General features: G+C 45.0%; 1 protein-coding gene and 2 long non-coding RNA genes across 3 annotated transcripts in view; 1 reads left to right on the top strand and 2 right to left on the bottom strand.

The window, feature by feature from the left end:
• Positions 1-8,303, bottom strand: part of RIMKLA (ribosomal modification protein rimK like family member A) — a 35,084-nt gene extending 26,781 nt beyond the window's left edge. Inside the window, exon 1 of the mRNA XM_006742924.3 lies at positions 8,052-8,303. Coding sequence (XP_006742987.1) covers positions 8,052-8,214 — 163 coding nt within the window. The 5' untranslated portion in view covers positions 8,215-8,303. The remainder of the gene's footprint in view (positions 1-8,051) is intronic.
• Positions 8,304-8,655: 352 nt separating this feature from the next.
• On the top strand, positions 8,656-27,130 carry LOC115944170 (uncharacterized). Its single transcript, XR_004078750.2, has 5 exons — positions 8,656-8,768; positions 9,304-9,371; positions 19,980-20,188; positions 26,504-26,603; positions 26,937-27,130. It is a non-coding gene; the product is annotated as an uncharacterized LOC115944170 (long non-coding RNA).
• LOC145721250 (uncharacterized) overlaps positions 12,965-27,316 on the bottom strand; it is a 50,462-nt gene continuing 36,110 nt past the window's right edge. The window contains exons 5-6 of the long non-coding RNA XR_014144837.1: positions 19,607-20,046; positions 12,965-15,195 (exon numbers count right to left, since the gene is read on the bottom strand). This is a non-coding gene — a long non-coding RNA (uncharacterized LOC145721250). The remainder of the gene's footprint in view (positions 15,196-19,606; positions 20,047-27,316) is intronic.

Below are 27,316 nucleotides of genomic sequence, written 5' to 3'. Positions count from 1 at the left end.
ACAGCTGCCTTCTTGCTGTAACCTCAGAAGGCAGAGAGAGAAAATTTGGGGGAGAAACACAATTCCGTTCGTAGCAGGCTATCAATCCATTTCGCACCTTCCCTTTATAACAAGACTAAGTGTGTATATTCACTGGTTTCCATTACTTCATGAGACTTCTCCTATCAGGGACACCGACGCTAAGGCCACCATTGCTAAATCCAATGGTCCATTCTCATCCCTCAACTGACTTGATCAACCAGCAAAACCTGAACACCGTCTGATCACATCTTCCTTCCTTAAATACTTTCTCCACTTGGCTTCCAAGACACCATTCGCTCCTGGATTTCTTCATCCCGTATACTTAGGATTCTTTGCTGGCCGCTCCTCTTCCCCCCAGCCACTAACTGGAGTGCCCCAGAGCTCAGTCCCTGGACCACTTCTCTTTTCTATCTGTAGTCACTCCCTTGCCAGGTGTATGGAGAAGCTTCTACTTTGATATCATCAGCCCAGGGCTTTCTCCTGTATCCCCAACAATATGAAATTGCCTACTTGACATTTCCACTTCGATGTCTAATGGGCACCTCGCACTAAGTCCTGATCCTCACCACCTGTCCAAACCTACTCCTACACCCTTTCCATATGCGTAAATGGCAAACTATTCTTCTAGCTCCTCAGGACAGACACACTGGAGTCCTCCTGTCTAGTCTCTCCTGAACATCCAACATCTGATCCGGTAGGCAAGTCCTGACAACTTTGTCTTCAAAATTTATCCAAAATCCAGTCACTTTGCACTTCCTCCTCTGAAATCATTCTAGTCCAATAATTATCTCTCACCTGAATTGCAGCAATGACCTCAGCGATCTCCCTGCTTCTGCCCTTGCTGCCACCAGTCTGTTCTCAACACTGTGACCAAAATGACCCTGTGACCATTAAGGCAGATCATGTCACCCCTCCACTCAAAACCCTTCAATGGATTCCCAGCTCATCCAGAGTAAAACACAAAGTCCTTCCATGACCAGAGCACCTGGGTGGCTCAGTTGGCTAAGTGTCCAACTCTTGACCTCAGCTCAGGTCTTGATTTTGGGGTTGTGAGTTCAAGCCCTGTGTTGGGCTCCACCCTAGGCATGGAGCCTACTTAAGAAAAAAAAAAGATCCTTCTATGACCTACAAGGCCCTATACAATGGCTCTTCTCCCCCTACCCTCCACTTCTCTGACCTTCTTTCCTAATGCCTGCCCCTTGGTTCACTCTGCTCTGGCCACACACTGCTTTGCTGCTCCCTCTTGTCTATTCTACTCTAATCCTGGATATCTATTTTCTTAAAGATTTTATTTATTTATTTGAGACAGACAGAGGAGAGAGAGAGAGAGAGCGAGAGAGAGCACATGGTGGGGGGGGGGGACAGGGGCAGAGGGAGAAGCAGACTCTCCACTGAGCAACGAGCCCGATGTGGGGCCCAATCCCAGGACTCTGGGACCATGACCTGAGCTGAAGGCAGCCGCTTAACCCACTACGCCACCCAGGCACCCCTAATTCCAGATATCTAAATGGCTTACTCACCTCCTTCAGGTCTTTACTTGAACATCATCTCCTAGGTGAGGACCACCCTAGCCACCCTATGCAAAATTGCATCCCCTCCCCTACCTCCAGAAACATTCTATCCTCCCATTCCCCTTCCCTGTTTTTTCCTCCTTAGTCCTTTTCACCAACATATTATACATTTTACTTATCTTGTTTATATCCTCTCTTCCCCATCTAGACTGTAATTTCCTGGAGAGGCAGAGATTTCTGCCTGTTTTGTTCTGGTACCTAGAATGATACCTTACACAGGTAGCAGGTGATCAGCAGGTATTTGTTGACCAAATGAATGAATGAAATCTTAACAATGAGGATGGAGACTGTGTTCTTACTCTTCATTCTATCTCCAGTACCTAGCACAGTGCCTGGCACAGACTGGACAGGCAACAGCTGTTGAATGAGTAGGATGGTTATGAAGATTAAGGCACATAAAAGATATGGAAGCATTAATAACAGAGTTACAGAAATAAAGAACCATTATTCTTGTTAGTTCCTCAATGCAGAGTAACTTAAATTTATCACTTTCTCATGGGGGGGGGCGGTCTTCTTGAGTTACTCTTTAATAGTGAAAGATCAAATAGAAATAGACTGTTGAATCACAGACCTGTACCTCTGAAACAAATAATACATTATATGTTAAAAAAAAAAAAGAAGAAGATAGCAGGAGGGGAAGAATGAGGGGGGGAAATTGGAGGGGGAGACAAACCATGAAAGACTATGGACTCTGAAAAACAAACTGAGGGTTCTAGAGGGGAGGGCGGTGGGGGAATGGGTTAGCCTGGTGATGGGTATTAAAGAGGGCACGTTCTGCATGGAGCACTGGGTGTTATACGCAAACAATGAATCATGGAACACTACATCAAAAACTAATGATGTAATGTATGGTGATTAACATAATTTTTTTAAAAATCTTAAAAAAAAAGAAATAGATCGAAAACTTCAGATCATGTTGTAGGTTTGTGTTAAAATAAGGTCAAGTCTCTCAGTGAAGTGGGCAAAGTGGCGCATTTACCCCCTGGAGAAGGGGGTGGAGTGAGGTAAGGCTAGCACTGACCTGCCTGGATGTCCCTGGACTCCCTGCTAGTAAGGGGAGTGCCAAGGAGGAGGTGTGGATGGATGGGAATGACATGGACCTCTCTGATGCCTTCCACCAGGCAAGCCTAACAAATTTGGTACAAGTGTTATGGTAGCAGCAAGAGGTGGTCCAGAAATCTGTAAGACTTTGAGATCTACTAAGGATCTACTGGTTCTAGAACTTTTTCCAACACAGTTCATGAGGTATCCCTAAAAACTACTGTTAGAATCATAAACCACACATCCAATCCATCCTCAGTCCTTGAGATTAGCCCACGGATATAAACGTGGACCCACGGGGTAAAGCGTATCCATTCAGTGCTCACATCAGCTTAGAAACAGTATATGGTAGATGCTTCTAGCCACTCTCTGACTTTTCCACTAGTCCTATATGATGGCTTATTCAGATTACAGGGTGTCAGGCACAGGCCCTTGGCAGAGAGCGAGATCAAAGATCAACCTCTGTGCCTTAGGTTAGCATGGTATCCTTGCCTACTAGTGCCTCCTTGCATAGCAACGGGACTCCTTCCCTTCTCCATGAGGCCTCTGTTGTCTCCTGGAAGGCTGCGATATGACCTTTTCCTCCAATTCAGTTAGGATTCCCTCCACCCAAACATTTAAATCTTACTCAGCTGATTACTGCAAAGAACCAAGGAAAAGTATCCCAGACACCTTAATTTAAAGAACCTGACTTAGGGGCGCCTGGGTGGCTCAGGTGGTTGGGCATCTGACTCTTGGTTTCAGCTCTGGTCATGTTCTCATGGGTCCTGGGATAGAACCCCCCACATTGCGCTCTGCGCTCAGCAGGGAATCTGCTCGGAAGACTCTCTCCCTCTGCCCCTCCCCCCACTCACAGGTGCACACCCCCCTTCTCTCCCAAAATAAATAAATAAATCTTAAACAAATAAATAAAAATAAAATAATAAAGAACCTGACCCAGAATTTGCCATATGGCCACCAAGGTTTCAGCTCTGAAAGGAAGGAAGGGAATGCTGAATCATTCCGCTCCTAGGAGACAAACTGTTACACACCCTCATTTCCAGGTCAGATGCATTTTTTCGGTCTTGATGTCTATCCCTGAGTTTGTGACTATCCTTGTTTCCTGAGATAAGAAATTGTCATTGTAAAGGCCTGTGGGTGGTCAAAGAACTTAATTTGCCCTGGTGATTCTGGCCCCATAGAATGGCTCATCACAGAAACATTCACACATCCAAGCATGATCTCCCAAACAGAACCTAATTAGGGTAAAAGTCTCCTATGCTTCAAATTAGCCTCTCGGGCCCTTCACTCAATCATCCAAAAATTAATTGCAAGCCTACTGTGTACCAGTTATGGAGCATACATCTGAGGGATCCCCAGTCATTTACGGAGAGAGAGAGAGAGAAGATAAACTTTGTAAATAGATAAATTACAATAAAATATGATGGATGTTATTTTAAACAATGTTACTTGGCAGCAGACCGGAAAGGGATTGCCTGAGGGAAGGGGAGGGGAGGGAGTTCAAGAAATACCTCAAAGAGTCCAGTGATGTGAGCTGAGGCTGAAGAAGGAATACAAGTTTGGCGCGTGGTGGAGAGGGAGCCGCACCAGATGGGCACCCCGGGCTGGGGAATTCAGCGCATGGGGTCTGGTGAAGTCAGGGCAGGCAATGCATGGATGGGTGGAGTGGAAGAGAGGAAACAGGTCTGCTGAGCCTGCAACTCCTGAGTATTGGTCCTGACAGCCACCCAGTGCCCTGTGCCAGATACCCGACTGACGTTTATAAGAGTTAATTTGTAGAAAGCACCCCGACACCTTCCCGGTTGTATTTTGCTTGGACTATTACTGTGTTCATTTGGGGGACATATTCGCCACCACCCTAGCCCACGGGGGAGACTAATTAAATATTTGCTGAACGAATGAAGAACTTGTGGTTTCTAAGAAGGAATGGAGGTAGACAGGACTCTCATGATGCCACATCCTGCAGAATGGCGAAGGGAAAGCATTCTCTGCAGGATTGCTTCGGTCACTGGAAGATCATTCCACTCTTCCCCGCGGCCATTCCCACTCATCCCATCCAAACCGACGCTGGGGCGGCTAGATCACTCATCACAAAACCTTGCATTTGCACGGCATCTTCAGCTTACTCATATTACCTTGTTTAAATAACTGCAATCTTTAAATCCCAAACTTCCCATCTCTTGTATGAATCCTATTTCCAGATATAACCTGAAATTTTTGGTCTCTGGATTTGGGGTCCCACTAGCCTCCACAGAAGGAAGCTCAGGAGGTCCTGCCCATACTGTCCCAAACGGACTCCTGCATCGACCCCTGCACTAATTTTGAGAAGGAATGAAGGGAGCAAGGTATGCATGCAGACTTTGTGAAAGGGGTGCCTTAACTTCCTGAACTTTAAAATCACTTTGCAGGCACCTGGGTGGCTCAGTTGGTTAAGCAACTGCCTTCAGCTCAGGTCGTGATCCTGGAGTCCCAGGATCGAGTCCCACATCGGACTCCCCACTGAGTGGGGAGTCTGCTTCTTCCTCTGACCCTCTCCCTTCTCATGCTCTCTCTCACTCTCTCTCTCTCAAATAAATAAATAAAATCTTTAATAAAATAAAATCACTTTGCGAAGTCACTGTCTAGCCTCAGTGTAATTCCACATCCATGGAAAAAGGTACCATGGGCTGCAGATGCCCTCGCACATACTTATCCCACATCTGGAGCTGGGAATTAGATCAGGTCTCGAACTGTGTGCTAACTAGCTGGATGGCACTGAGTAGCTTTGAGCATCAGGTCCTTTATTAGTAAAACGAAAGGGTCAGGATGGTTGATCTCAAAGGCTTTCCAGCTCTCACCCTCAATAATTTGCAAATGGGAAATGGCATTAGTAACTATTTCTGTATTTCAAAGCCAGTTAAGTTCTAGAGTTTATTTCAGAGGAATACTTGGCTCAGCAAATTACCAAGGCTTTCCTATAGTTTGACGATAGAGGAAACTGGGAAATAGAGCGCATATCTTTATTCACTCAAAAATATTTACTGAGTGCCTATTACTGCAAGACACTGTTCTAGTCATCGTTACAGCACTGAACAAGCAAAGGAGCTCACTCTTTGCACGGAGCTTACTTCTTTGTGCTTCAATTAATCCAGCCCCATGACAAATAAATCTCTTCACTGCTTTGGATGGCAGAAATAGTGACCTGATAGGTTTGTTTTATGTGTCATGAATTGTGTCTGGCTATCTCTGAATTAGCAAAAGATTAAACTGCTTCAAAAACTGCCTGTCTTCAGTTTCTCCAGCAACTAATAACTAGGTATATTTTCTCGTAGTTTAAAAAGAAGTAACTTCTGGTTTGTGAACAGATTGAGATATATTCACACATGAATTCCCATAAAATTTTAAGACACTAAACAAAAGGGTTTAAATGTTTCCTGCAGCACTGAGAATATAATTTTCTTTTTCTAGGACTGATTCTTTAAAATGGTTTGTTTGTTTTTTTAAGTTTTTAAAAAGTAATCTCCACGCCTAATGTGGGGCTCAAACTCATGACCCCAAGATCAAGAGCCACGTGTTCTACCGACAGAGCCAGCCAGGCACTCCTCAAATGCGGTTTTAGATACAAAACAGAGAGAATTTCCCTACTCTTTCACAGAATGCGGTATGGGTCTAGAACAGGAATATGATGTGGAACTTCAATTACTATATCTTTAAAAAGGCATCTTTACAAGCTGTAAAACAAAGAAATAAAACGAAGAGTTCTACTGACGCTGGGGGTAGAAAGATGTATATGCTAGGTCTAGATCAGTAAAATATAACATCATTCCATTGAACAATTTTAGAGCTAGAAGAACCTTAACCCTTAGTTTTATACAAACAAGAAACCTGAGATTCAAAGACATAAAGTGACCTGGCCAAGGCAAAGTCAAGATACTTGTTAGCAGCAAAGCTGTGCTAAGGGGCACCTGGGTGGCTCAGTCGTTAGGTGTCTGCCTTTGGCTCAGGTCATGGTCCCGGGGTCCTGGGATCGAGCCCCGCATCGGGTTCTCTGCTCAAACCGGCGGGAAGCATGCTTCTCCCTCTCCCACTTCCCCTGCTTGTGTTCCCTCTCTTGCTCTGTCTCAAATAAATCTTAAAAAAAAACAAAAAAAAAGCTGTGCTAGGAATCCAGGTTTGCAGACTGCTTGTTCAGGAATCCAGTTCTACATTAACTAATTGTTAAGAGTTTTAGCAAATCAAGAATAGAGAGACAGTACCCCTTACAGATGACACACTGTTTCTAAACGTAGGGCACCTAAGGCTTGTAGTCTATTTCTCCAGGAGGCTATACAGTCTGATATTACTTATGAAGGGTTTGGGTAAATTTATGGATGAAGCATCTAGAACAGATACATTAGACACAGGTCATATTAAAAATCCCTATAAGTAACCTGTTCAGAATTTGGAATCCCTTTCCTCTGCTAAAGAAAAGTAACAAATTATAAGCTTATTTGACCAAGTATGGTTGAAATAGTAAGAATGATGTCCCAAAAAGCACCCTGAACTGGGCCCAAATTCCCCCCACCCCCAGTCCCACATCTGATCCCCGCGAAGTAGCTGGCTTACTTCCAGAGTGGAGGCTGGAGCCACTCAAACTGCAGGCTACAGGGGGTTCCTAAACCAAGGATTCCCATCGGAGACTGCTTGCATTAAAGATAATTAAGAATACCTAAACACATACTTAACCTTTTGAGGTCAGGGTCACAGATGATAACCATGTCTTACTCAAAAATGTCTCTTGGACACAGCAGTGGAGAAATATGAGACCAGAATGGTCTGTACCTGAAATCTTGGCTTTTCTGGAATCAGAATTCAACACTTTTAGAAAGGAGGATGAGTTTAAAGAAAATCCATCAACGGTCTACTCTCCCACTTACACACTCAAGAGGTGACTCCAAACATAAATTTCTCCCCTTATATAGGTTCCTAGTTTGGGAATGATATTCTATAGTGCACTATTGATGCTTACACACTCCTGGAAAACTTTTAGAAACATTCATCTTAATGGCAATTTCGTAAACGTAGTAAGGGTTTCTATAAAGCTATACTGACAGGGTACGGATGCGAGCAGAATTGCAAATTTGGGGTTTGCAGCTTGATTTTCCTCGGACCTCCAGGCGGCTTCAGGCGAATTCGAGTTCCTCCCAAAACAAAGTCCCCTATGTACACGGAATCCCGTTCTTAAATCTTGGCCTCAGGGCAGACGGCGGTGGTCAAAGGAAGCTCTCAAGGTTAGGGGCTTTCTCCAACCCAAGGAGAGCTCGCGGGGAGGGCGGCTGGTCTTGGGGGGGGGGTGCCGAAGGAGACTTGGCTGGAGGAGGCCCGGCTGCGCGCGCCCACCGGCCGGCTTCCGGGGACCCCGGCGCGCCTCCCCGCCCTCCCGGGGCCCGCCTCGCTCACCGAGGTGGCCGCCGACGACGGTGACGGCGATCTGGTCCATGAGCACCGCCCGGAAGCGCACGTCCTGCTCGGAGCAGCGCTGCCGGAGGGCGCGCAGGATCTGCACCTGCGGGTAGTCCTCGCGGATGCGCCGGTCCGTCAGGAACCAGAGCTGGGAGCACATGGCTGTCAGGGCGGCGGCGCCCGGCGCGGCGCGGGCCCCCTCGACGCCCCGGGCCGCTCGCTCGGGCTGGCGGGCGGCCGGCCGGCCGGCGTCCGGGGCGAGCGCGCGCCGCGGCTCCGCTCCCGCCGGTGCGCCAGGCGCCTCTGCAGCCCTGACCCAGCGAATCTGCCCGGCCACTCAGCGCCGCCGCCGGCCCCGGCCAGCCAATCAGCGCGCGGCGGCGGGCGCGGGCTGGCCGCGCGGCCAGCTGCAGAGGCGGCCTCGGCGGGCGGCGCCCGGGGAGGGGCGGGGGGCCGGGGGCCTGCGGCGGCCGGGGGAGGGGCGGCGGGCGGGGCTCGGGGCCCCGGGAAGCCCGTGGGCCCGGCCGCGGGAGGGTATCCCCGCCTCGCCCGGGACCCCCCCGGTGGGCGTGGCGCCGCGGGCCGGGGTGGGGTGGCGGGAGCGGCCGGGGCGGCGTCCCGCGGGGCGGACAGGATGTCCCGGCTCCCCGACTAACGATGCGCAGCGGAATGCGTCCCAAAGGCGGTCGCGAGCATTCGGGGCCGAGGGCACCGGTGAGCCCCAGCAGAGTCCGGAGTAGAGCCTCAGGGACGTCCCAAGGGGGATTCTGGGGCCTGGCGAAGGTCACCCGGCTAGGCCCCCAGTTGGACCCTGGCCTCGGAATTCTCTGCGGAAATCCTGGCCTGGAGCTGGGGGTGGGGGTTGAGGGGAGTTGGGTTTTAGCCGCCTCCCATTCGGATAATTTGAAGGTGCATTTCTCAGGGTCTCAGATTTTCTTACACTGGACAGCACCTCCTAGTTTGCGGCGCTTCTGGGCCTCAGAACCTCAATGTGATGAAAACGGGTCTAAGACTCCTTTTAGAAGGACTACTGGCTGGTCTTCCCCCCCGCCCAGGCCGTACAACTGAGTCATCTTTAAATACCGTCTTTGGTCCTAGCCAATTGCAAATTCTGCCTGCGAACAATGTTTGAAGCCAGATCCTTTTTAAATAACTGCAAGACTGAAGTTAGCCATCTTTGAAGATTGCATTTGCTCTTCCAGCTCATTAAAATAAGTCTTTTTCTTTCTTTCTTTTTTTTTTGGCTTAGGGAAGTAAGAGTAATTTCAATGCAGACCCAGCAGTGACTACTTAGAAACCCATTTTAAGACGTCTCAGGTAAAGTATAGGCTTCACTGTAAATATTATGCAGATGTGTTCATTTACCTACTGGATATGCCTTTGGAGAAGTTATATCTAAACAGAATTTCAAAAATTCTTTTTCAAGCAATGTTAGGTAAATCCTTTTGTGTTGCAATAGAAACCCTCCCCCATGTATTTTCTTAAAGTATCAGTAAACTAGTGCCCTATGGATTAGTAACTTCTGAAACTATCTTTTTTTTTTTTTAAGATTTTATTTATTTATTTTAGGGGTGCCTGGGTGGTTCAGTCAGTTAAGTGTCTGCTTTCAGCTCAGGGCATGATCTCAGGGTCCTGGGATCTAGCCCCACATCAGGCTCAGCGGGGTGTTTGCTTCTCCCTCTTCCCCTGCAGCTCCCCCCGCTTGTGCTCTCTCTCTCTGTGTCATAAATAAATAAAATCTTAAAAAAAAAAAGATTGTATTTATTTTAGAGAGAGTGAGAGCATGAGTGAAGGGAGGGGCAGAGGGGGAGGGAAAGAATCTCAAGCAGACTACACGCTGAGTGTGGAGCCCGTGGAGGTGGCCGGGGGGGGGGGGCGGGGGTAGCCCACAACCCAGAGATTGTGACCTGAAGTGAAATCAAGATCCTGGCGCTCAACTGACCGAGCTGCCCAGGTGCCCCCAAAACTATCTTCTAACCACAGATCAGCTTGGGCACTAGAGACTCTATCCTCTACATTGACCATTTCCTTGATATTTCATGGTGTTCACAAGACTCTGGTGCTTCCTCTGGGGCTTTTGCAGTATCACACATACAATGTCTAAGAGATGATGAACCATAGTTTGCTGGAATGATTGTTTCTAACAGCTATATAAGAGTCAGTAAATTTAGAAGTTGCTTATAATCCATGTTCACAGTCATCTATGCAAGATTAGAACCTTAAGTCATATGCAGATGCATGTGCATATCTAGGCTTGAGGAGAGCAGGGTCTGAGAACCCAGATGGTGTCATCACTTCCTCACTGTCTTTGCTTTCCCTTGCTAGCAGGTTCCTACCATCCCTGTGGTCTTCCTTTCCTAGGATGGGTGACAGGTGAGGACCTGGGGCAGTGGCATATCGTTAGGAAATGGCTACACTTGTTTAGGTGTAATGTTTTGTTATAGTACCAAAATTCCTCAAGCACAGAGATACTGTCTCAGGTATAGGATTATTTTCCCGAATGTATTGGCATATAATATTTTTCCAGAGATGACTTCCAAATTCAAATTTAATCTTGACATCTCTTGAGCTTCAGCTATGTAAAATGATGCTGTCCTGCCATCACCTCAACGTCCCTAAAACTAAACTCATTCTTTTCCCCTGGATTCCAGATTCTACTGTCTTTAACAATAAGGAAAATATATTATCACACATAGCAAGAAATTTAGAGGTAGCTCAGCTTTAGAGTTAGTTCATTTAACAGCTAAATAACACTATCAGGGGATCCAGATTCTCTCCATCTTTTCACTCTGACGTTCTTCCGTTAGTGTCCCTCATAGTTACAAAATGGTTGCCACAATCCCACCTAACACATGCATCCACATAATGTCTGGCAGAAGTAGAGAGACTGTTTCTTCCCACGTGTCCCTTTATATTAGCACGGAAAACTTGTCTTGGAAGCCCTCAAGCCAACTTCCCACAGTCTCATATACCCACATCTAAACCAGTTGCCGTCAAGAAGGAAGAAACTATCATGAATGGCTTAAATTATGATTTGCCCCTGTGGCTGGGAATTAGAATCCTTTCCCCTAAGCACATGTAGAGTTAGGTGAATAACCTGGGCAAAATGAGGGTTTTCTTAGGAGAAATGAAGGGAGAAAAGATGTTAGGACAAGCAACAGAGTTTTGTTTTTTTTTTTAAAGATTTTATTTATTTGACAGAGAGACACAGCGAGAGAGGGAACACAAGCAGAGGGAGTGGGAGAGGGAGAAGCAGGCTTCCCACGGAGCAGGGAGCCTGATGCGGGGCTCGATCCCAGGACCCTGGGATCATGACCTGAGCCGAAGGCAGACGCTTAACGACTGAGCCACCCAGGCGCCCCAAGCAACAGAGTTTAATACAGACAGTAATAGGGTAAACATGTCAGCTAGGTTAGGCCATGGTAACAAATAATCTCAAAGTGGCTTATTACAACAAAGTTTTGTGTTTTGTTTTTTTTCTTGAAATACCCTACATGTTCATGGCAGGTCACCTTGGCTACATTCTAGTTTGTCTTCATGCTGGGACCCAGGCTTATCAATTGACCCTTATCTAGGACAATGTTGGTCTCATGAAAAAAGAAAAGTGATCATGGTGAATAACACACTGACTCTTTATACTTCTACCTGGAACTGATACATTCTCTTGGTCAGAACAAGTTCATCTGGCCAACTCTGAGATCCACAGGGAAGGACAGCAAACATTCGTGAAAAACCGTGACCAACAATATAGTCTGCCACACTCAGGGACCAGAAATAGTCCAATCCTGCTCTGCTAATCGTCTCTCCTCTTCTGAGGGTTCCCAAGGGGACTATACACAAGAAAGAAATTGGAATTGAAACCAAAGGATCATTTTATTCATAGCTGAGCTCGCACCCAATAACCTCTAGAATAGAACTCTGCCAGAAGACGAGGTTGAATGACATGGCGTAGGTTTAAGGCTGTTGCAGTGAAGCTTCCTAATTCCCTGTTCCCTTTCCACCCTCTACATTTTGGGGCCAGGATGCGTGGGCATGCCTGCAGAAAGAAAGGGGGGAGCAGATGATCAGATCTGGGAAGTAGACCAGCTTTACTCCTCTAAGTGTGTGCTAGAGACTGAGCTGGGCCTACTTAGCAGGAAATGGGGAGCTAGGCAGCACACAGGGCCATGTGACCTTTAAAAGTGACCCCAGCCACGTAAAATGTAAATTCGTTGATGTCCTGGGTTCTGACCAATCCGATTAACAAATTCTTCCTTCTGAAGGAAGCCATTAAGAAGACAGGGCAGAAGAGAAGGAAATTCCTTCCTGTGTTCCCACAGTCTCACTTCTGTTCTCTTACTCTGTTAGGAAGAGAAATGGAAAAGTCCCCTATGCGTCGTCTATTTGCCTCCTCATCTAGACTGTAAGCCTCTTCTTAAGAATGGGGGCCAATGCATCATGTATCATTGTTTCTACCTGTAGTAGGTACTCTGGTATCTGTTGATAACAGTGATGACTGTCATTAAGAGACATCATTGCAATTTCAGTTGACAAAACTGTGGTCAATTACAGATACACAGTTGGCCTTTGAATAACATGGGGGTTAGAGATGACCCCTTGCACAGTCAAAAATCCATGTATAACTTTTGACTCCCTAAAAACTTAACTACTGGGGCACCTGGGTGGCTCAGTCATTAGGCATCTGCCTTCGGCTCAGGTCATGATCCAAAGGTCCTGGGATCGAGCCCCGCATCCGGCTCCCTGCTCAGCGGGGAGCCTCCTTCTCCCTCTCCCACTCCCCCTGCTTGTGTTCCCTCTCTCACTGTCTCTCTCTCTGTCAAAAAATAAATAAAATCTTAAAAAAAAACTTTACTAATAGCCTTCTGTTGACCAGAAGCCTTACTGATAACATAAACAACACTTATTTTGTGTTACACGTATTTTATACAGCATTCTACTATAAAGTAAGCTAGAGAAAAGAAAGCGTTATTGAGAAAATCAAGAGGAAAGGGAGCCTGGGTGGCTCAGTCGGTTAGGAGTCTGACTCTTGATCTCAGCTCAGGTCTTGATCTCAGGGTCGTGAGTTCAAGCCTCATGTTCAAGCCAACTTAAAAAAAAAAAAATCAAAAGAGAAAAAATACACTTAGTACTATACTATATTTATTGAAACAAATCCATGTATAAGTAGATGCACACAGTTCAAATCTGTTGTTCAAGGGTCAAGTATACTAGGTCTTGTAACCTGGGATTCTGGGGCTCTATTTCTTGTCTTACTTCTAACTTTCAGTATATATTGGCACAAAAGGGTATTGAGATGTGGGTCTGGACAGTGGAAAGAAAGTGATAGTCTTCATATATATTACATATGACCCCAAGCAGATGGATGTGCCAAGTATATAGAAGATCAAAATTCAATTGACCTCAATAAATTAGAGAAATGGTCATCAATGGCAGGTTAAAATGCATTAGGGAGCAAAAGAAGCATCACACACACAAGAATTCAAGAAAGAAAAACTAGCCAGGCAGAAATGTGGCCAAAAAGACCTGATAGATGTGCAAAACCAATAGCAAAATGAATAGAAAAATAGCAGGATATATTAACAGAAGCCTATGAAGCCAAATTCATCTTCACATCCCTGGGACCTCGCATATCGCATAGCGCCTGGTACACAGTGGACATTGCTAAATATATATTGAAAAAAATGTGTGACTTTGCCTTTGGTCGGATCGTCCATGCTGTTCCCTTCCTCTGAAAAGCCTTTGCATGACCAATTCCTATCCATTCTTCAAGGCCCAGCTCAAATGCAACTCCTATCATGTTGCCTTCTTTAAATTCACCCTACCCTCAGCTAGAAGAAAGCTCTTTGTTTCTGAATTTTCATAATCGATTAATATGTGCTAGTGATGAGTAAGTATTCCAGTAATGGGCACTGGGTCATTATTGGGTGAATGGTAACTCAGATTAAGACAGTCCAGGACACATAATTGCAAATTACAGAATTAATGACTAACAGAAAGTATCTGAAATTCTAGAACCCGTAATCACTGGCATTGACTCTCACTTTCTGTGTTCTAGTTTCTTCTCTCTATGCTGTATGTAATCCAGATGTCAGCATTTCCCTCATCCTCTCACTCAAACTCACACCCCTTATGCCTCCTCAGACCAACACCTTGTTTAGTGAACAAGACAGAATTTGCTGAAGGGGAGACATGATTCACACCACGTAGGCTGTTGCAACTGAAGACCCCCATGACATACCTCTTTTCCAGAGTACTTTCTCTCTGCTTCTGCCACAGGGGTCTTTTCGCATCCCCTACCCCAGCCTCCAGCCTTGCTGCTCTTCACCACCACCACCCCCAGCCCTATGCAGATTCCTCAACCCTTCATTACTGAGAGGAATGCCTTTTATTCTAGTTTCTACTTTCCAAACCTGCGCCCGGCAAATCACCATGTTTAGCAAAACAGAAGTTCTTCCAATTAGAGGACCCATTCTCTTTGGGAAATAGAAGGCGATTATAAATAATATTTTTCTTCTGCAAACATAATTAACACAAAATGACTAAGTCGGGTTTGTCCACGAAGTCTTCAGGCGAAGCTTGTTGGAGTCGGCTTTTGAAGCTGACAGAGCACCTGGCTTTGCAAGGCAGAGTACAAAGAAGACATTCAGGAGGTTGCTTGCTGGCTGCTGTCCTGGATGAACTTGGCTCTCAGAGCCAGGTAGAAGTTTATAGTTCTCAAGGGGCCTTCCCTCTCTTGTGACAAGACTGCATGATTGCTTATCTCGCTGTCTGCCAGCCCCAGCCTCGTTCAGCTCTCATCATTAAGACAGACCGTGTTTTCTCAGCCTTTCCTAGCTCCTTAGCCATTGCTGACCGAGTCGGGAATTCTCTTAGAAAACCTAACACCATCTTTCCTTCCGTCTCACGTTAGGGTACCCGCTATGCTGCAATAAGAGCCCCCAAAGACTGTGACTCAACAAGAAATGTATTTCTCTCTCCTTCAGTAGTCCAGTAAAGAGGATGTCTGGGATGAGGAGGTAGCTCACGGGTTTACCCCAGGACCCAGGTTCCTTCCATCTTTAGTGCACTACCTACCCCAGGGCATGGTCATTGTTGGCATGTCTGAGGTTGGCTCTCTTGGCCACATCTGTGTTCCAGACCTCTAGAAGGAGAAAGAGAGGAAAAAGAAAGTGGAGAACGAGTGGCTTCCCTTGAATGCTGTAACATGAACGTTATACTCCTAACTTCCATTCACACCCCAAGAACTTGGTCCCATAGTCGCATCTACTACAAGGGAGGCTGGAGACTGTACTTCCTAACTGGGGAGGTATATGCTCAGCTAAAACTCAATGCGGGGAAAGAAGGGCTTCTATTACTAGAAGGAAGAGGAGAAATGGACTCGAGGATGACAAATAGCTCCCACCAAACCTCCCTACCCCCATGTGGGCATAAGAGACTCTTGCCACTCTAGTAATATCCAGTCTCTTGAAATGCCCTGATTGTGCTTTTCTGTGTCCCACCTCCATGACTGTTCATGGTAAATTTTTCTCACTTTTCTTTGCCTGCTAGAATCAGCTCAACTAGCATCTTCTCCAGGAAGTCTGCCTAAACCTTTGTTTAGGGTCAGTGACCTTTCTTTGTGTTCCCACAACACACTATGCATTCCTCTCCTTCAGCACTTGTCAAAGTCCTTCAGTATCTGCACATATTTTAAATCATCTCTTTAGGCTCTGTCTCCATCTAGATTATAAGCAATTTGAGAGCAATTATGCTATGTCTCAGTCTTTTCTGTATCCTTACTACCTAAGTCGAGCTGAATTCCTTTTGCCTGCCAGTGAGTAAAGTAAGTTGCACCATCGCCTGACCCCCAGGCATGCCCACTGAGTTATAGCTTTCATCCGTAATGGCCAGGCTGGATAAGTGCGCATTCTTCTTCCTAGTTGGACAAAAGGACTAGCCTGAAACCCCTGCTAGTCTAAAATCCTGATCCTCTTCTTTCTTATTTTTTTTTTAAATGACATCTATGGCACCATGAGCTCTATCAGTCTCTGACTGTGACACACACACACACACCTTCTGAAATGTATTCTAGTCTGATGCTCAAGTTTATTTATTTATTTATTTATTTATTTATTTATTTATTTATTTATTTGACAGACAGCGAGAGAGGGAACACAAGCAGGGGGAGTGGGAGAGGGAGAAGCAGACTCCCTGCTGAGCAGGGAGCCCGACGCGGGGCCCGACCCCAGGACCCTGGGATCGTGACCTGAGCCGAAGGCAGACGCTTAACGACTGAGCCACCCAGGCGCCCCCTGATCCTCTTCTTAGCTTTTTGCATTCCTGCTTCTGGGGAGCCCAAGACCTATTCTTGTTACCTCCTAGGGGCTGACTGCCAACCTCGAACCAGGGTATGACTGCCATTTGCTGCCATTGATCTTGGACCCCTCGGTTGCTAGGCTTCACCTACTATGCATCTCCTTGATACTGAAACCAGCTGGAACTAGTCCTGGCATATTTTTAATCTCGGGACATTGACAAATGACCCTTTAGTTAGGTCAGTTTTCCCCAGTTCTGCTCTTAGTGGGCTCTGGCCATTTTTCCTTCATCACTGGTCATCCTGCTAAAGTTCTATCACGCCTGATCTGTGAATGAATCTGCCCATGTAAGAATTAATAAGTATTGTTGGTACCTTCTGTTTGAAGTGAACTAGTCCAACATAGGAGTGGATTCTTAGCTTTGTGGCATATCATGGCACAAAATGATATATACTTTTTCTTTATAGAGACTTTCTTTGGAGGAAGAAATACAAGTGTTTGTGTATATATTTTTAAATTTATTTCATAATGTACATACATAATTATAAAACAATGTACATTATAAAATAAATAATGTACATTATAAAATATAATATATAAAATATATTTATAATATATATAATAAATAATGTACATTATAAAATAGATATTTTGAAAAATATATATCTGTAGCTTAAAATATAAACATTTGAGTATGCAAAACCAGTGTACTGAGCAGGTTACTCATTTTGCAAACATGTTTTATTTTACAAAAGGATTTACCAGTAAAATCTTAGGAATAAATATGTCTCTCTTTTGGTAGAACTTTAGTAACTGTTCAGTGAGGCAGAATTCCCAGTTCAGATGGATGATTTGGTCAGCCACATAATCTATCCTTTTGTATACCAAAGCAATGGGTTAGAAGCAAGGGGATTTAACCATAAAAAGTCAGGAATGTGGTGAAATCATCCAAAGACTTCGGCAATATCCAGGGAACAGAGAGGCAGTTAACTCTAGAGTTCTCGAGATGAAGATGCATTGGCAGTTTGTAATGAACTGAAGGCTCCCAACTCTAAAAGGTCACTTAAGAGTTAGAGATAGATAGGTTTCACCTGCATAGCTCAGGTGCTCTTCCAAGTTTCCCTGCCTGTATTCATTAGAAGCCATTCATTTATAAATGACAGAAATTCGTTCAACTAACATAAGCAAAAAGGGAATGTGCTGGCAGCTTATAACCCTGAAAGTCTAGGAGTGGACTTCAGTTACAGCTAGATCTAGGGGACTAAAAATACATTTTCTGAATTGGTCTTTCTCACTCTTTCTCTTCCTTTTTCTCACTCTTGCTCTGCTTCTTTCTTACATTGACCCCATTCTCTTCTACAAGAGATACCTTCCTCTAGGGCACTGGGTAGCTCAGTTGGTTGGGTGTCTGCCTTCGGCTCGGGTCATGATCCCAGTGTCCTGGGATCAAGCCCCACGTTGGGCTCCCTGCTCAGTGGAGAATCTGCTTCGCCCTCTGCCCCTCCCCCCTCTTTCTTTCTCTCTCGCAAATAAATAAATAAAATCTTAAAAAAATATTTTAAAAAAAATTTTTTAAAGGGACACCTTCTTCTATATTGCAGAGAAGATGGCCATTCACATTCTTAACACTCTTTATCTGGAAGGCCAGATGACTTTTCTTCTACCTCTAAATGAAAAAAACAATCCTCCAGAAGAACTTGATGGGCTGACCCCTGGGCTAATCATAGCCAAGGCTATGGGGTTCCTTGGTTGCTGGGCCCTGTGGCTGTGAAGTGGGGTTGCGGTCATTGGCAGCCTGACCAGACTCCCACAGGGCAGACAAAACAAGAAATACCACCATACTCTCCTAACACCTGAGAGTCCCCGGTAAATATTTCAAGTGTTCCCACCAAACGGCCCAGGCTTCATTTCATACTTCTGCTGTCTCTACTCGTACGTAAGGTTCCACGCTGCTCACTGCTTGCCTGCTGCATGGATCCCTGCTCCATGGTTCCCTCGGAGCGCCTGTCACTTATGCTGATACCACTTAGATGGACCATGGTTGGCCACTCTGCTGCTCAGGCCAATGCCTGTGCTCTGTTTCTTTCCTGGACCTCCTCTCACTCCTCTATTTGGAGATGTGCCCATGATTTGACAGGGGCCAGTGCACAGAGCTGTGCAGTTATGCACAGTTGTGTAAGTTGTTTAGTGCACAAGGGCACCCAGTGAGGGCATGCATGGGGACCAAAGTCTAGCACGAAATGTAGTTCACTCCCGTTAAGCCACCCAACCACCCGCATGTGTTCTCCAGGAGGAAGAAGCACTTTTTCTATTTCTGCAAGGGTCCCGAGCCATGCCTGCAGGAGCTGTGAGTGCCCATAGGCAGCTGAAGGCACAGCTCCAACGGTCTCCTCTGAAAAGCAGAGGAACAGCTCCCTCTCTTGTTTGCCAGTGTATTAGAGAGAAGCCACTACCTGAAAAATAACGCTGGGGGGGCAGCAGGGATCACAGGCCCACCCCACCCTGTCATCCACCCATAACATCCTCATATGCCCGCCCAATAGGCCAGAGCAAAAAATCATGAAAAACCATCATGAATGTGACAGAGCTGTCAAAAGCACACAGACATCAACTGTGGAAATTATAAAGCATTTTGGGTTCTATGTTTTCTAAAAACGGGCACATTTCTTATCAAGATAGAAAATAAAATCTAGGAGCTCCTGGGTGGCTCAGTTGGTTAAGCATCTGCCTTCGGCTCAGATCATGATCTTGGGATGGAGTCCTGCATCGGGCTCCCTGCTCAGGGGGGAGTCTGCTTCTCCCTCTCCCTCTGCCCCTCCCCCTGCTTGTGCTCTGTCAAATAAATAAATAAAATCTTAAAAAAAAAAACAAAAGAAAGAAAATCTAAGAAAAAACTGTGAGAACCAACTCATGGCAATACCGACGACCACCACCATGTGTGAGTAACCCATGTTCACATCTAGAGACGCAGTTAGATTGTGACTGCTCTCCCCTGTACAGGCCTTTCCATGTTACAAGCAGCTTAAACTTGCCCCTGTCCCGCTCCCCAGAACATAGGGAAGACCCCGATGGCGAGTGGCTGGGTTTGACAAGTTTAGGTAATAGCTGCCTGTTGGTCCCAGAACTACCAGACTAACCAGACCTGGAGCCCTGATGCTGCAGGTGGCTGATGACCCCACACCCTTTCTGTTGTGGAGAAAGCTCTCCTAGGAATCTGGAGTCCCTCTTGCTTTCCCCCAGCCCCTCAGACATACGTACATAGAAAGTGTGGATGTGGCTTGAGTTCTTTTCCTGGAAGGCTCCTCCGCAGTCAGGCAGCACGGGAAGCAACAGATAACTGGAGGAGGTGCCATCTCCCTGTACCCCAGCAATATCCAGATCCCACTTCCGTCCCAGGGGGCAATCGCTTCGGTAGAAAGAGGGGGCTGTGGCCACTGTTGCCACCTGGTGCATCCCCTGGAGCGGTGACTCCGTGAGATCAAAGGTGGTCACGCACACGTGTACATTTCTCAACCTGTGTCATTCGTAGGGCTGCCCCAGGGCTTTATTTTTTCGGTAGAAGACGTGGGAGTGCTTTGTAATCTGCCACTCAGACGTTCTCTTGTTCCCCTTGTGTGTTATCCTCAATAAGACGAAATCGGACGTGTTCTAGCCAATGACAGAGGCAGGTGTGGAAGGGAGGTCTCCTGAGGTGGTTCCTGAATACATCAAAGAGAGAAGACACTCATCTAGAGACAGTGCACGAGGTGTGAGAGACGCCGTGAACTGCAGGAGCTTCTATCCGACTCAAGAAAAGATTCAAGAAGAGAACAAATGGCAGAGAAAAATCATTTCAGTAATGTGAGTGACACAACTGTGAATAATTCCTTTTCAAACTGAATTGCCAACAGAGAGCAGTCCTATACCTCCTGAACTGAACCCCCAGTGAAAAGCAAAGGTGACGTGAGTCACACCCATTACTTGGGAAAACTGAGAGTCATTGACTCTGTCCCTTCTTGCCTGGGAAGTGGGCAACACACTGTGTGGTATTTATTTTGTCATGTCTTGCTGAAGCCTTTAGATTGTATTACTTTTTAATTCTTGATGCCAGCTAACGCATCAGATAATTTAGTCATGTTCAGTAGAAGAGAGTGTACTATACGCAGCAGACATGAGGTGGGATATGTGGGAGGCAGCACAGGTAGGAGGAAAAATCCCCACTGAATTAGGAGACCCAAGTTCTTCTCCTGCCTCGCTAGCCCTGCTAACTAGCCAGCAATGGGATGTCAGAAAAGTCACTTAACCCTCACTAGCCTTATCTGCAAGATGAAGAATTTTAAATTAGATAACTCATTATTTAAATTAAATAACCTCTGGGGCACCTGGGTGGCTCAGTCAGTTAAGAGTCCGACTCTTGATTTTTAGCTCAGGTCGTGATCTCAGGGTTGGGAGATGGAGCCCCGTGTTAGACTCTGCACTCAGCAGGGAATCTGCTGGAGCTTCTATCTCTCCCTTTCCCTCTGTCCCTCCCCCTCTAAAATAAATAAATAAGTCTTTTTTTTTTTAAGATTTTATTTATTTATTTGCGAGAGAGAGCATGGGGCAGAAAAAGAAGCAGGCTCCCCGCTGATCAGAGAGCCCGATGTGGGGCTCAATCCCAGGACCCTGGGATCATGACCTGAACCAAAGGCAGATGCTTAATGACTGAGCCACCCAGGTGTCCCAAATAAATAAGTCTTTTAAAAAAAAATTAATTGGGGTGCCTGGGGGTCTCAGTCAGTTAAGCTTCTCCCTCTCCCTCTGCCACTCTCCCTGCTTGTGCTCTCTCGTGTGCTCTCTCTTTCTCAAATAAATACATTCTTTTTAAAAAATGTAATTAATTAATTAAATAAATAACCTCTAAAGCCAGCTCTAAAATACTATAATTCTGGGATGCCTTGCTAGCTCAGTTGTTAGAGCATAGGGCTCTTGATCTCAGTGTTGTAAGTTCGAGCCCTGTGGTGGGTGTAGAGATGACTTAACATCTTTAAAAAATAAAATAAAATGCTATAATTTCATAGTCTCATTAGAAGCATCACTAGGTATTCAAGAAACTCATAGATAAACACCAGGAGCCAAGAGTAAATGAACTGAACTGAGCCAACTACCAGCAGGAAACAAGCCCAAGCTGGTGAAGACCAGAGAGACAGCTGTGAAGTCTGTCCTTGTTTTCCCGGGAGGAGCGTGATGACTGGGCAAAGTAGCCACGACAGACAGTACTGGGGAAGTACTTAGTCCTGGGGGTCACTAAATGTTCCTTTCAATCTAGGTGTGAGATTAAGATACATCTAAATATTTTATTAAGATATTCTACATCTAAAATTCTATTAAGATACATCTAGGGGGCGCCTGGGTGGCTCAGTCGTTAAGCGTCTGCCTTCAGCTCAGGTCGTGATCTGGGATCAAGCCCCGCATCGGGCTCCCTGCTCAGCGGGAAGCCGGCTTCTCCCTCTCCCACTCCCCCTGCTTGTGTTCCCTCTCTCGGTGTGTCTCTCTCTGTCAAATAAACAAATAAAATCTTAAAAAAAAAAAAAAAAAGATACATCTAAAAATTCTCTGTGATTTACTTTTTTGGTCTTTTGTCTATTATATCTCTAGAGAAATCTATCCAAAAAGACCTACTCACACAGTAAAGTTCTTCATGTACCTCTAGAGCTGAGGTTGTACACAACATAACAGACCAGTAGTTAACACCAGCATAAAGAATTATGTTGTTGTAGCCATTCTAGATATACCCAAATGTGGCCCAAAGGTTACTGGTTACCTCCCAGCCTTCCTTGGTCTATGGTACTGTTCATGTTCATAATATACGATCTGTACTTTGTTGATGGCACAGCTTAGGTTCCAAATGTCCCCTTAGTTGTCTACAACGATAGGAGATAGGAGAGGGGCGCCTGGGTGGCTCAGTCGGTTAAGCGTCCGACTCTTCTTTTGGCTCAGGTCATGATCTCAGGGTTGTGAGATTGAGCTCCATGTTGGGCTCTGTGCTGGGCTCTGTGCTTATGGTATGGAGTCTGCTTAAGATTCTCTCTCTCCCTCTCCCAATGCCCTGCGCCCGCTCAAGCTCTATCTCTAAAAAAAAAAAAGACACTTTTACAGACTTAACCTTGTTTTTGGTGACCATGATAGTTTTCAGGACAATTGGTCAGTTATTTTTTTTTTTTTTAAGATTTTATTTTTAAGTAATCTCTATACCCAACATGGGGCTCAAATTTACAACAACAAGATCAAGAGTGGCATGCTCTACTAATGAGCCAGCCAGATTACTGCCTTTTGGGAGGAAGACCACAAGAGGTAAGGTTTGTTAAGAAAACAAATTCAACTGAGTAAATTTGATGATCTAATTCACTTTATTAAGTGAGTCATGAGTTGGGCAGCATCCCACCCTAACAAGTAGGAAGGAATTGAAGGAGTTGTATAAAATAGATTTTTGTAGGAAGGAGGGTGGGGCAAGGAAGTTATTAGCAAAAGAAAGAAAAGATTGTTTCAGGTTAGGTCTCTTTCCCTTAGGAGGGAAGAGCAGGTAGTCTTATCCTGCAGATTACCTCCTCTTTCTTTGGGGATGGGGAGGAGGATGGAGAGGCCCATGTGACAGATTATCTCATTGGTGCTTATCAGAAAAAAAGTTTTAAGTAAGCTCAGTGCCCAACATGGGGCTTGAACCCAGGACCTCAGGATCAAAGAGTCGCATGCTCCACTGACTGAGCCAGCCAGGCGCCCCAGAAAATTCTTGACTGACTGTTAAGACTACGTTTCTGGGGGGAGGTTGAAATTGCAGTTAGGTTAGGTATTAAGCCTGGGTTTGGTGAGTTGGCCTAAGTGACACCATTTTGGGTCTGTGGTTTTCTTTTTAACAGATGTCATTTTTCATCACATTATATCAAGGATACATACTATCAATATGACTTGTTACTACTGATGTTGACCTTGATCACCTGGCTGAGGTAGTGTTTGTCAGGCTTTTCTACTGTAAAATGACACTTTACCTCCCTTTCCATACTGTACTCTTTGGAAGGATGTTACTCTGTGCAGCTCACACTCAATGGGAGTTATGTTCTACCTCCTTAAGGGCAGAACATCTACATAAATTACTTGGAATTTTTTTGCACAGGACATTTGTCTTCTCTCACTTTTACTTATTTATTCAATCATTGGTGTCACCCACGGACTTCTTATATTCAACTGCTGTTCCTGTCTGCAAAAGAAATGGAAATGTAGTTTTTTTTCCTGGTCACATGCTCAGAATTTAGGAGAGAATCACATTGCATTCTCATGGATATTTATTCTGTACATTGGGTTATAACCCAATACTAATTTGTTTATTTTGTTGCTTAAATTGTTCCAGCTTCGGCCATTAGGAGCTCTTTCAGGTGGTTGCTGTATCTCTTTGACATATCCCCGTCATTGTCTTACTGTTTTTTGTTTTGTTTCGTCTTTTAGCACTTCATTACTTTTTGGTACTACCAAGATACTTCAGGCTCAGGGCGCCTGGGTGGCTCAGTCGGTTAAGCATCTGACTCTTGGTTTTGGCTGAGGTCTTGATCTCTTGGGTTGTGAGACTGAGCTCAGTGTGGGGGCTCTGCGCTCTTCCTGGAGTCTGCCTGAAGATTCTCTCCATCTGCCCCTCCCCCTACTCAAGAGCTTGTGTGCACAAGTGTGCACTCTCTCTCTCTCAAATAAATAAATAAATCTTTTTTTTTTTTAAAGATGCTTCAGGCTCATCTTGAATATTTCCTGTCCCAATGCTAGAATCAGCCATTCATCCAAGGAGCCAGAGTTCATTCCTGATTTGCATATTTGTATCTAAAATGAACTCATTTAAAGTGGTAAGGGACAGAGTGCCTGGATGGCTCAGTCGGTTAAGTGTCTGCCTGCCTGCCTTCGGCTCAGGCCACAATCTCAGGGTCCTGAGATTGAGCCCTGTATCAGGTTCTCTGCTCAGTGCGGTGTTTGCTTCTCCCTCTGTGCTCTCTCTCTCTCTCAAATAAATAAACAAGATCTTTAATTAAAAAAAAAAGTGGTGAGGGAGGTTGGGAGTAGAATGAATGGGACCCCACTTCTGCTTGATTCAACTATTTTACCATGCTTAACCCCAAGAAAATTTGACACCTATATTAGTTTCCAAATATTGCTGTAACATACATTATTTCTTATTGCTGCTGTAACAGATGACCATAAACTTACCTTAAACTTTGTAGCTTGAAACAACACAAATTTATTATTATCATCGTCATTATTATTATTTTAAATAATCTCTACACTCAGCGTGGGGCTTGAACTCAGAACCCCGAGATCAAGAGTCACATGGCCCTGCAACTGAGCCAGCCAGGTATCCCACAAATTTATTATCGTACAGTCCTGGAGGTCAGAAGTCTAAAAATGGGCCCTACGGGGCCAAAATCAAGTGTTGACAGGGCTGCACTCCTTCTGAAGACTCAAGGGAGAATCCGTCCCTGGCCTTTTTTAGCTTCTAGTGGCAATCCACATTCCTTGCCTCCTGGCCTCCTCAGTGGCATCACAACAATCTCTACAACCTTTAAAATATTCTTGTTTTAAAACCTCTCATTTAATCACACTTGCAAAACCCTTCTGCCACGTGAGGTGACATACTCACAGGTTCTGGGGATTAGAACATGAACATCTTTGCAGGGTCATTCGTTATTCTATCTACCACAAAACCCTACAATGAAAAAGTGACATCGGCTGATAAATCACAGTCTTACCTATTTATACTACACAGGACATTCTGAATCTAAATATTTTGAAAGCCTCAGACAATCATTTCTCCTTTTCTCAAAAGGAGATATTAAGAAAATTATCTAATAAACTCTTTTAAGCAACTTATGTCAACTTTCTGGTACTTTGCCCATAAAAAGTAGCACAATTTTCCTCACTAATTCTAGTGATATTATTCCTAGTAGCAATTTAGAACATGTGGGTTAAATAGTCCATGTAGTTGATTTCCTACTTTAACCAAATGCTCTCTAGACAAGAAACACTAAAGCCTTTATCCAGGTTCATAGGGTCATAATGGCTCTCATAACCTGTTCCTTTACTATGTGTTTTTCCATCCTGACAGTAGAAGGCCCATCAGTCAATCATGTTGATCAGAGACTCTCCAACTCTGTGTCCCATAAGGTGGACCCACTGTATTAGACTTAAATAATTATGGATTTTTTCCAAATGGGAAAGAAGTTACAGTGATGAATAGATTGTTATACATTTCAAAAATGTTCCCCATTCATCTTCCTTAACACTGGGCCTCCTACTGCTTGCCTGTCAGCACATGCTAGCTGACAACAAAAGGAATGCACAAGAAGCCAATTAAAATTAACAGAAAAAGTCAGAGATAAGAATAACAAATCATGCCTGGTTCGACAGCTCATGGAGCTCTTCTGTAATTGTATGTTCCATACATCTAACAGAGAAACATTTTGCTACCCAAGATGCCTTATCACATCAAGGACTCTAGATGTAAAGGATAAACATCTTTCCCTAAATATGATGGAACCTACCACTATTTCTTCATTGCATTGCAGAATCTTAACAAAAGGATACCATTTTTTTTTAAAGATTCTATTTATTTGTCAGAGAGAGAGTGAGAGAGAGCACAAAGCAGGGGAAGCGGCAGGCAGAGGGAGAAGCAGGCTCCCCGCTGAGCAAGGAGCCCAATGTGGGACTCGATCCCAGGACACTGGGAACATGACCTGAGCCGAAGGTGGATGCTCAACCGGCTGAGCCACCCAGTCATCCAAAAGGATACCATTTTTGTCTCATAAAAGACTAATTTAATCCAGGAGGGGCAAGAATATGGGCTTTGGAGCCTGGTAAATCTGAGTAAACATCTTCCTAGCTGCATGACTATGAGTACATTGCTTAACTGAATAATTTGAGTTAGTTAAGAATTACATTTGGTTGTTTGTAGGTCATAAAGCAGCTGAAATGTGAAAGAGGCTGATCTCTCCCTCAAAATAAAGAAATGAAGAGTTAGGTGGTTCAAGATTGGGATGGTGGCTCCTTGATCATTACGTTTCTAGGTTCTTCCTTTCGGCATGCCCCCATCATCTTTAGCACATTCTAGGTCACTCATGGTCTAATATGGCTTTTGAAGCTCTGGTCACCTCATCTGCTTTCCAGGCAGCGGGAAGGATGAAAGGAGGAAGGACAACAAAAATTTTCCTGGAAGCCCCACACAGTGATTTCTCTGTATATCTAACTGGTGGCTCCTATCTTCAAGGTAAATGGGAAGTGTAGTTTTTCCTCTGCACACACTGCTCAGAACTTGGAAGGAAAGAATCATACTAGATTCTGGGCAGAGAGGTCTAAACAATCCTCAATGTCCATGATTCCCTTCTTTTAGTCACAGAAGCACCACCATACCTATCTACCACTAGTTTTACCTTGGCATGGGACCACTGAGTAGAGGTTATATTTTTCAGCCTCTCCTGCAGTCAGTTGTGGCCATGTGACTATGATCTTTCTGGACAAATGGGACATGAACTGCAGGGTTTGTGTGGAATTTCCTTAAAGAAATGGCCTGTCCTTCATCCTCTCCTCCTCCTTCCCACAGGCTGGGGCGTGCGTGTGTGGTGGTGAGCCAGCTTTTACCAAATAGGTGAGGACAGCACCCTGGATGATTCAATGGTGGAGCAATGAGACAGAAGGTACTGGGTCCCCGGATAACTGGGTGAGGCCGAGACACCCGCCACCTGGACTTTTTGCCTGTCTCTGTTCTGTGAGAGAGAAATAAACCTTCAGCTTGTTCAAACCACTGTATTTTGTTATCTCTTTGTTACAGCAAGTTAGCCTATATCCTAAGAAATACAGGCCACCTTTCTAGGCCTCAATTTATTTTCCTGTAAAATTGCAATGGCATTATGTACTCCACTGGGTTATAGCCAGAATTAAAAATAATATAAGGAAGGCGCCTGGCAGGGCTATTAGAAGTAA

The sequence above is a fragment of the Leptonychotes weddellii genome, chromosome 4 (assembly GCF_054177405.1).
Source record: "Leptonychotes weddellii isolate Sample4059 chromosome 4, ASM5417740v2, whole genome shotgun sequence".
Classification (NCBI taxonomy): Eukaryota; Metazoa; Chordata; class Mammalia; order Carnivora; family Phocidae; genus Leptonychotes; species Leptonychotes weddellii.
The sequence above is the reverse complement of the archived record's forward strand: the minus strand, read 5'-3'. Positions and strand labels throughout refer to the sequence as shown.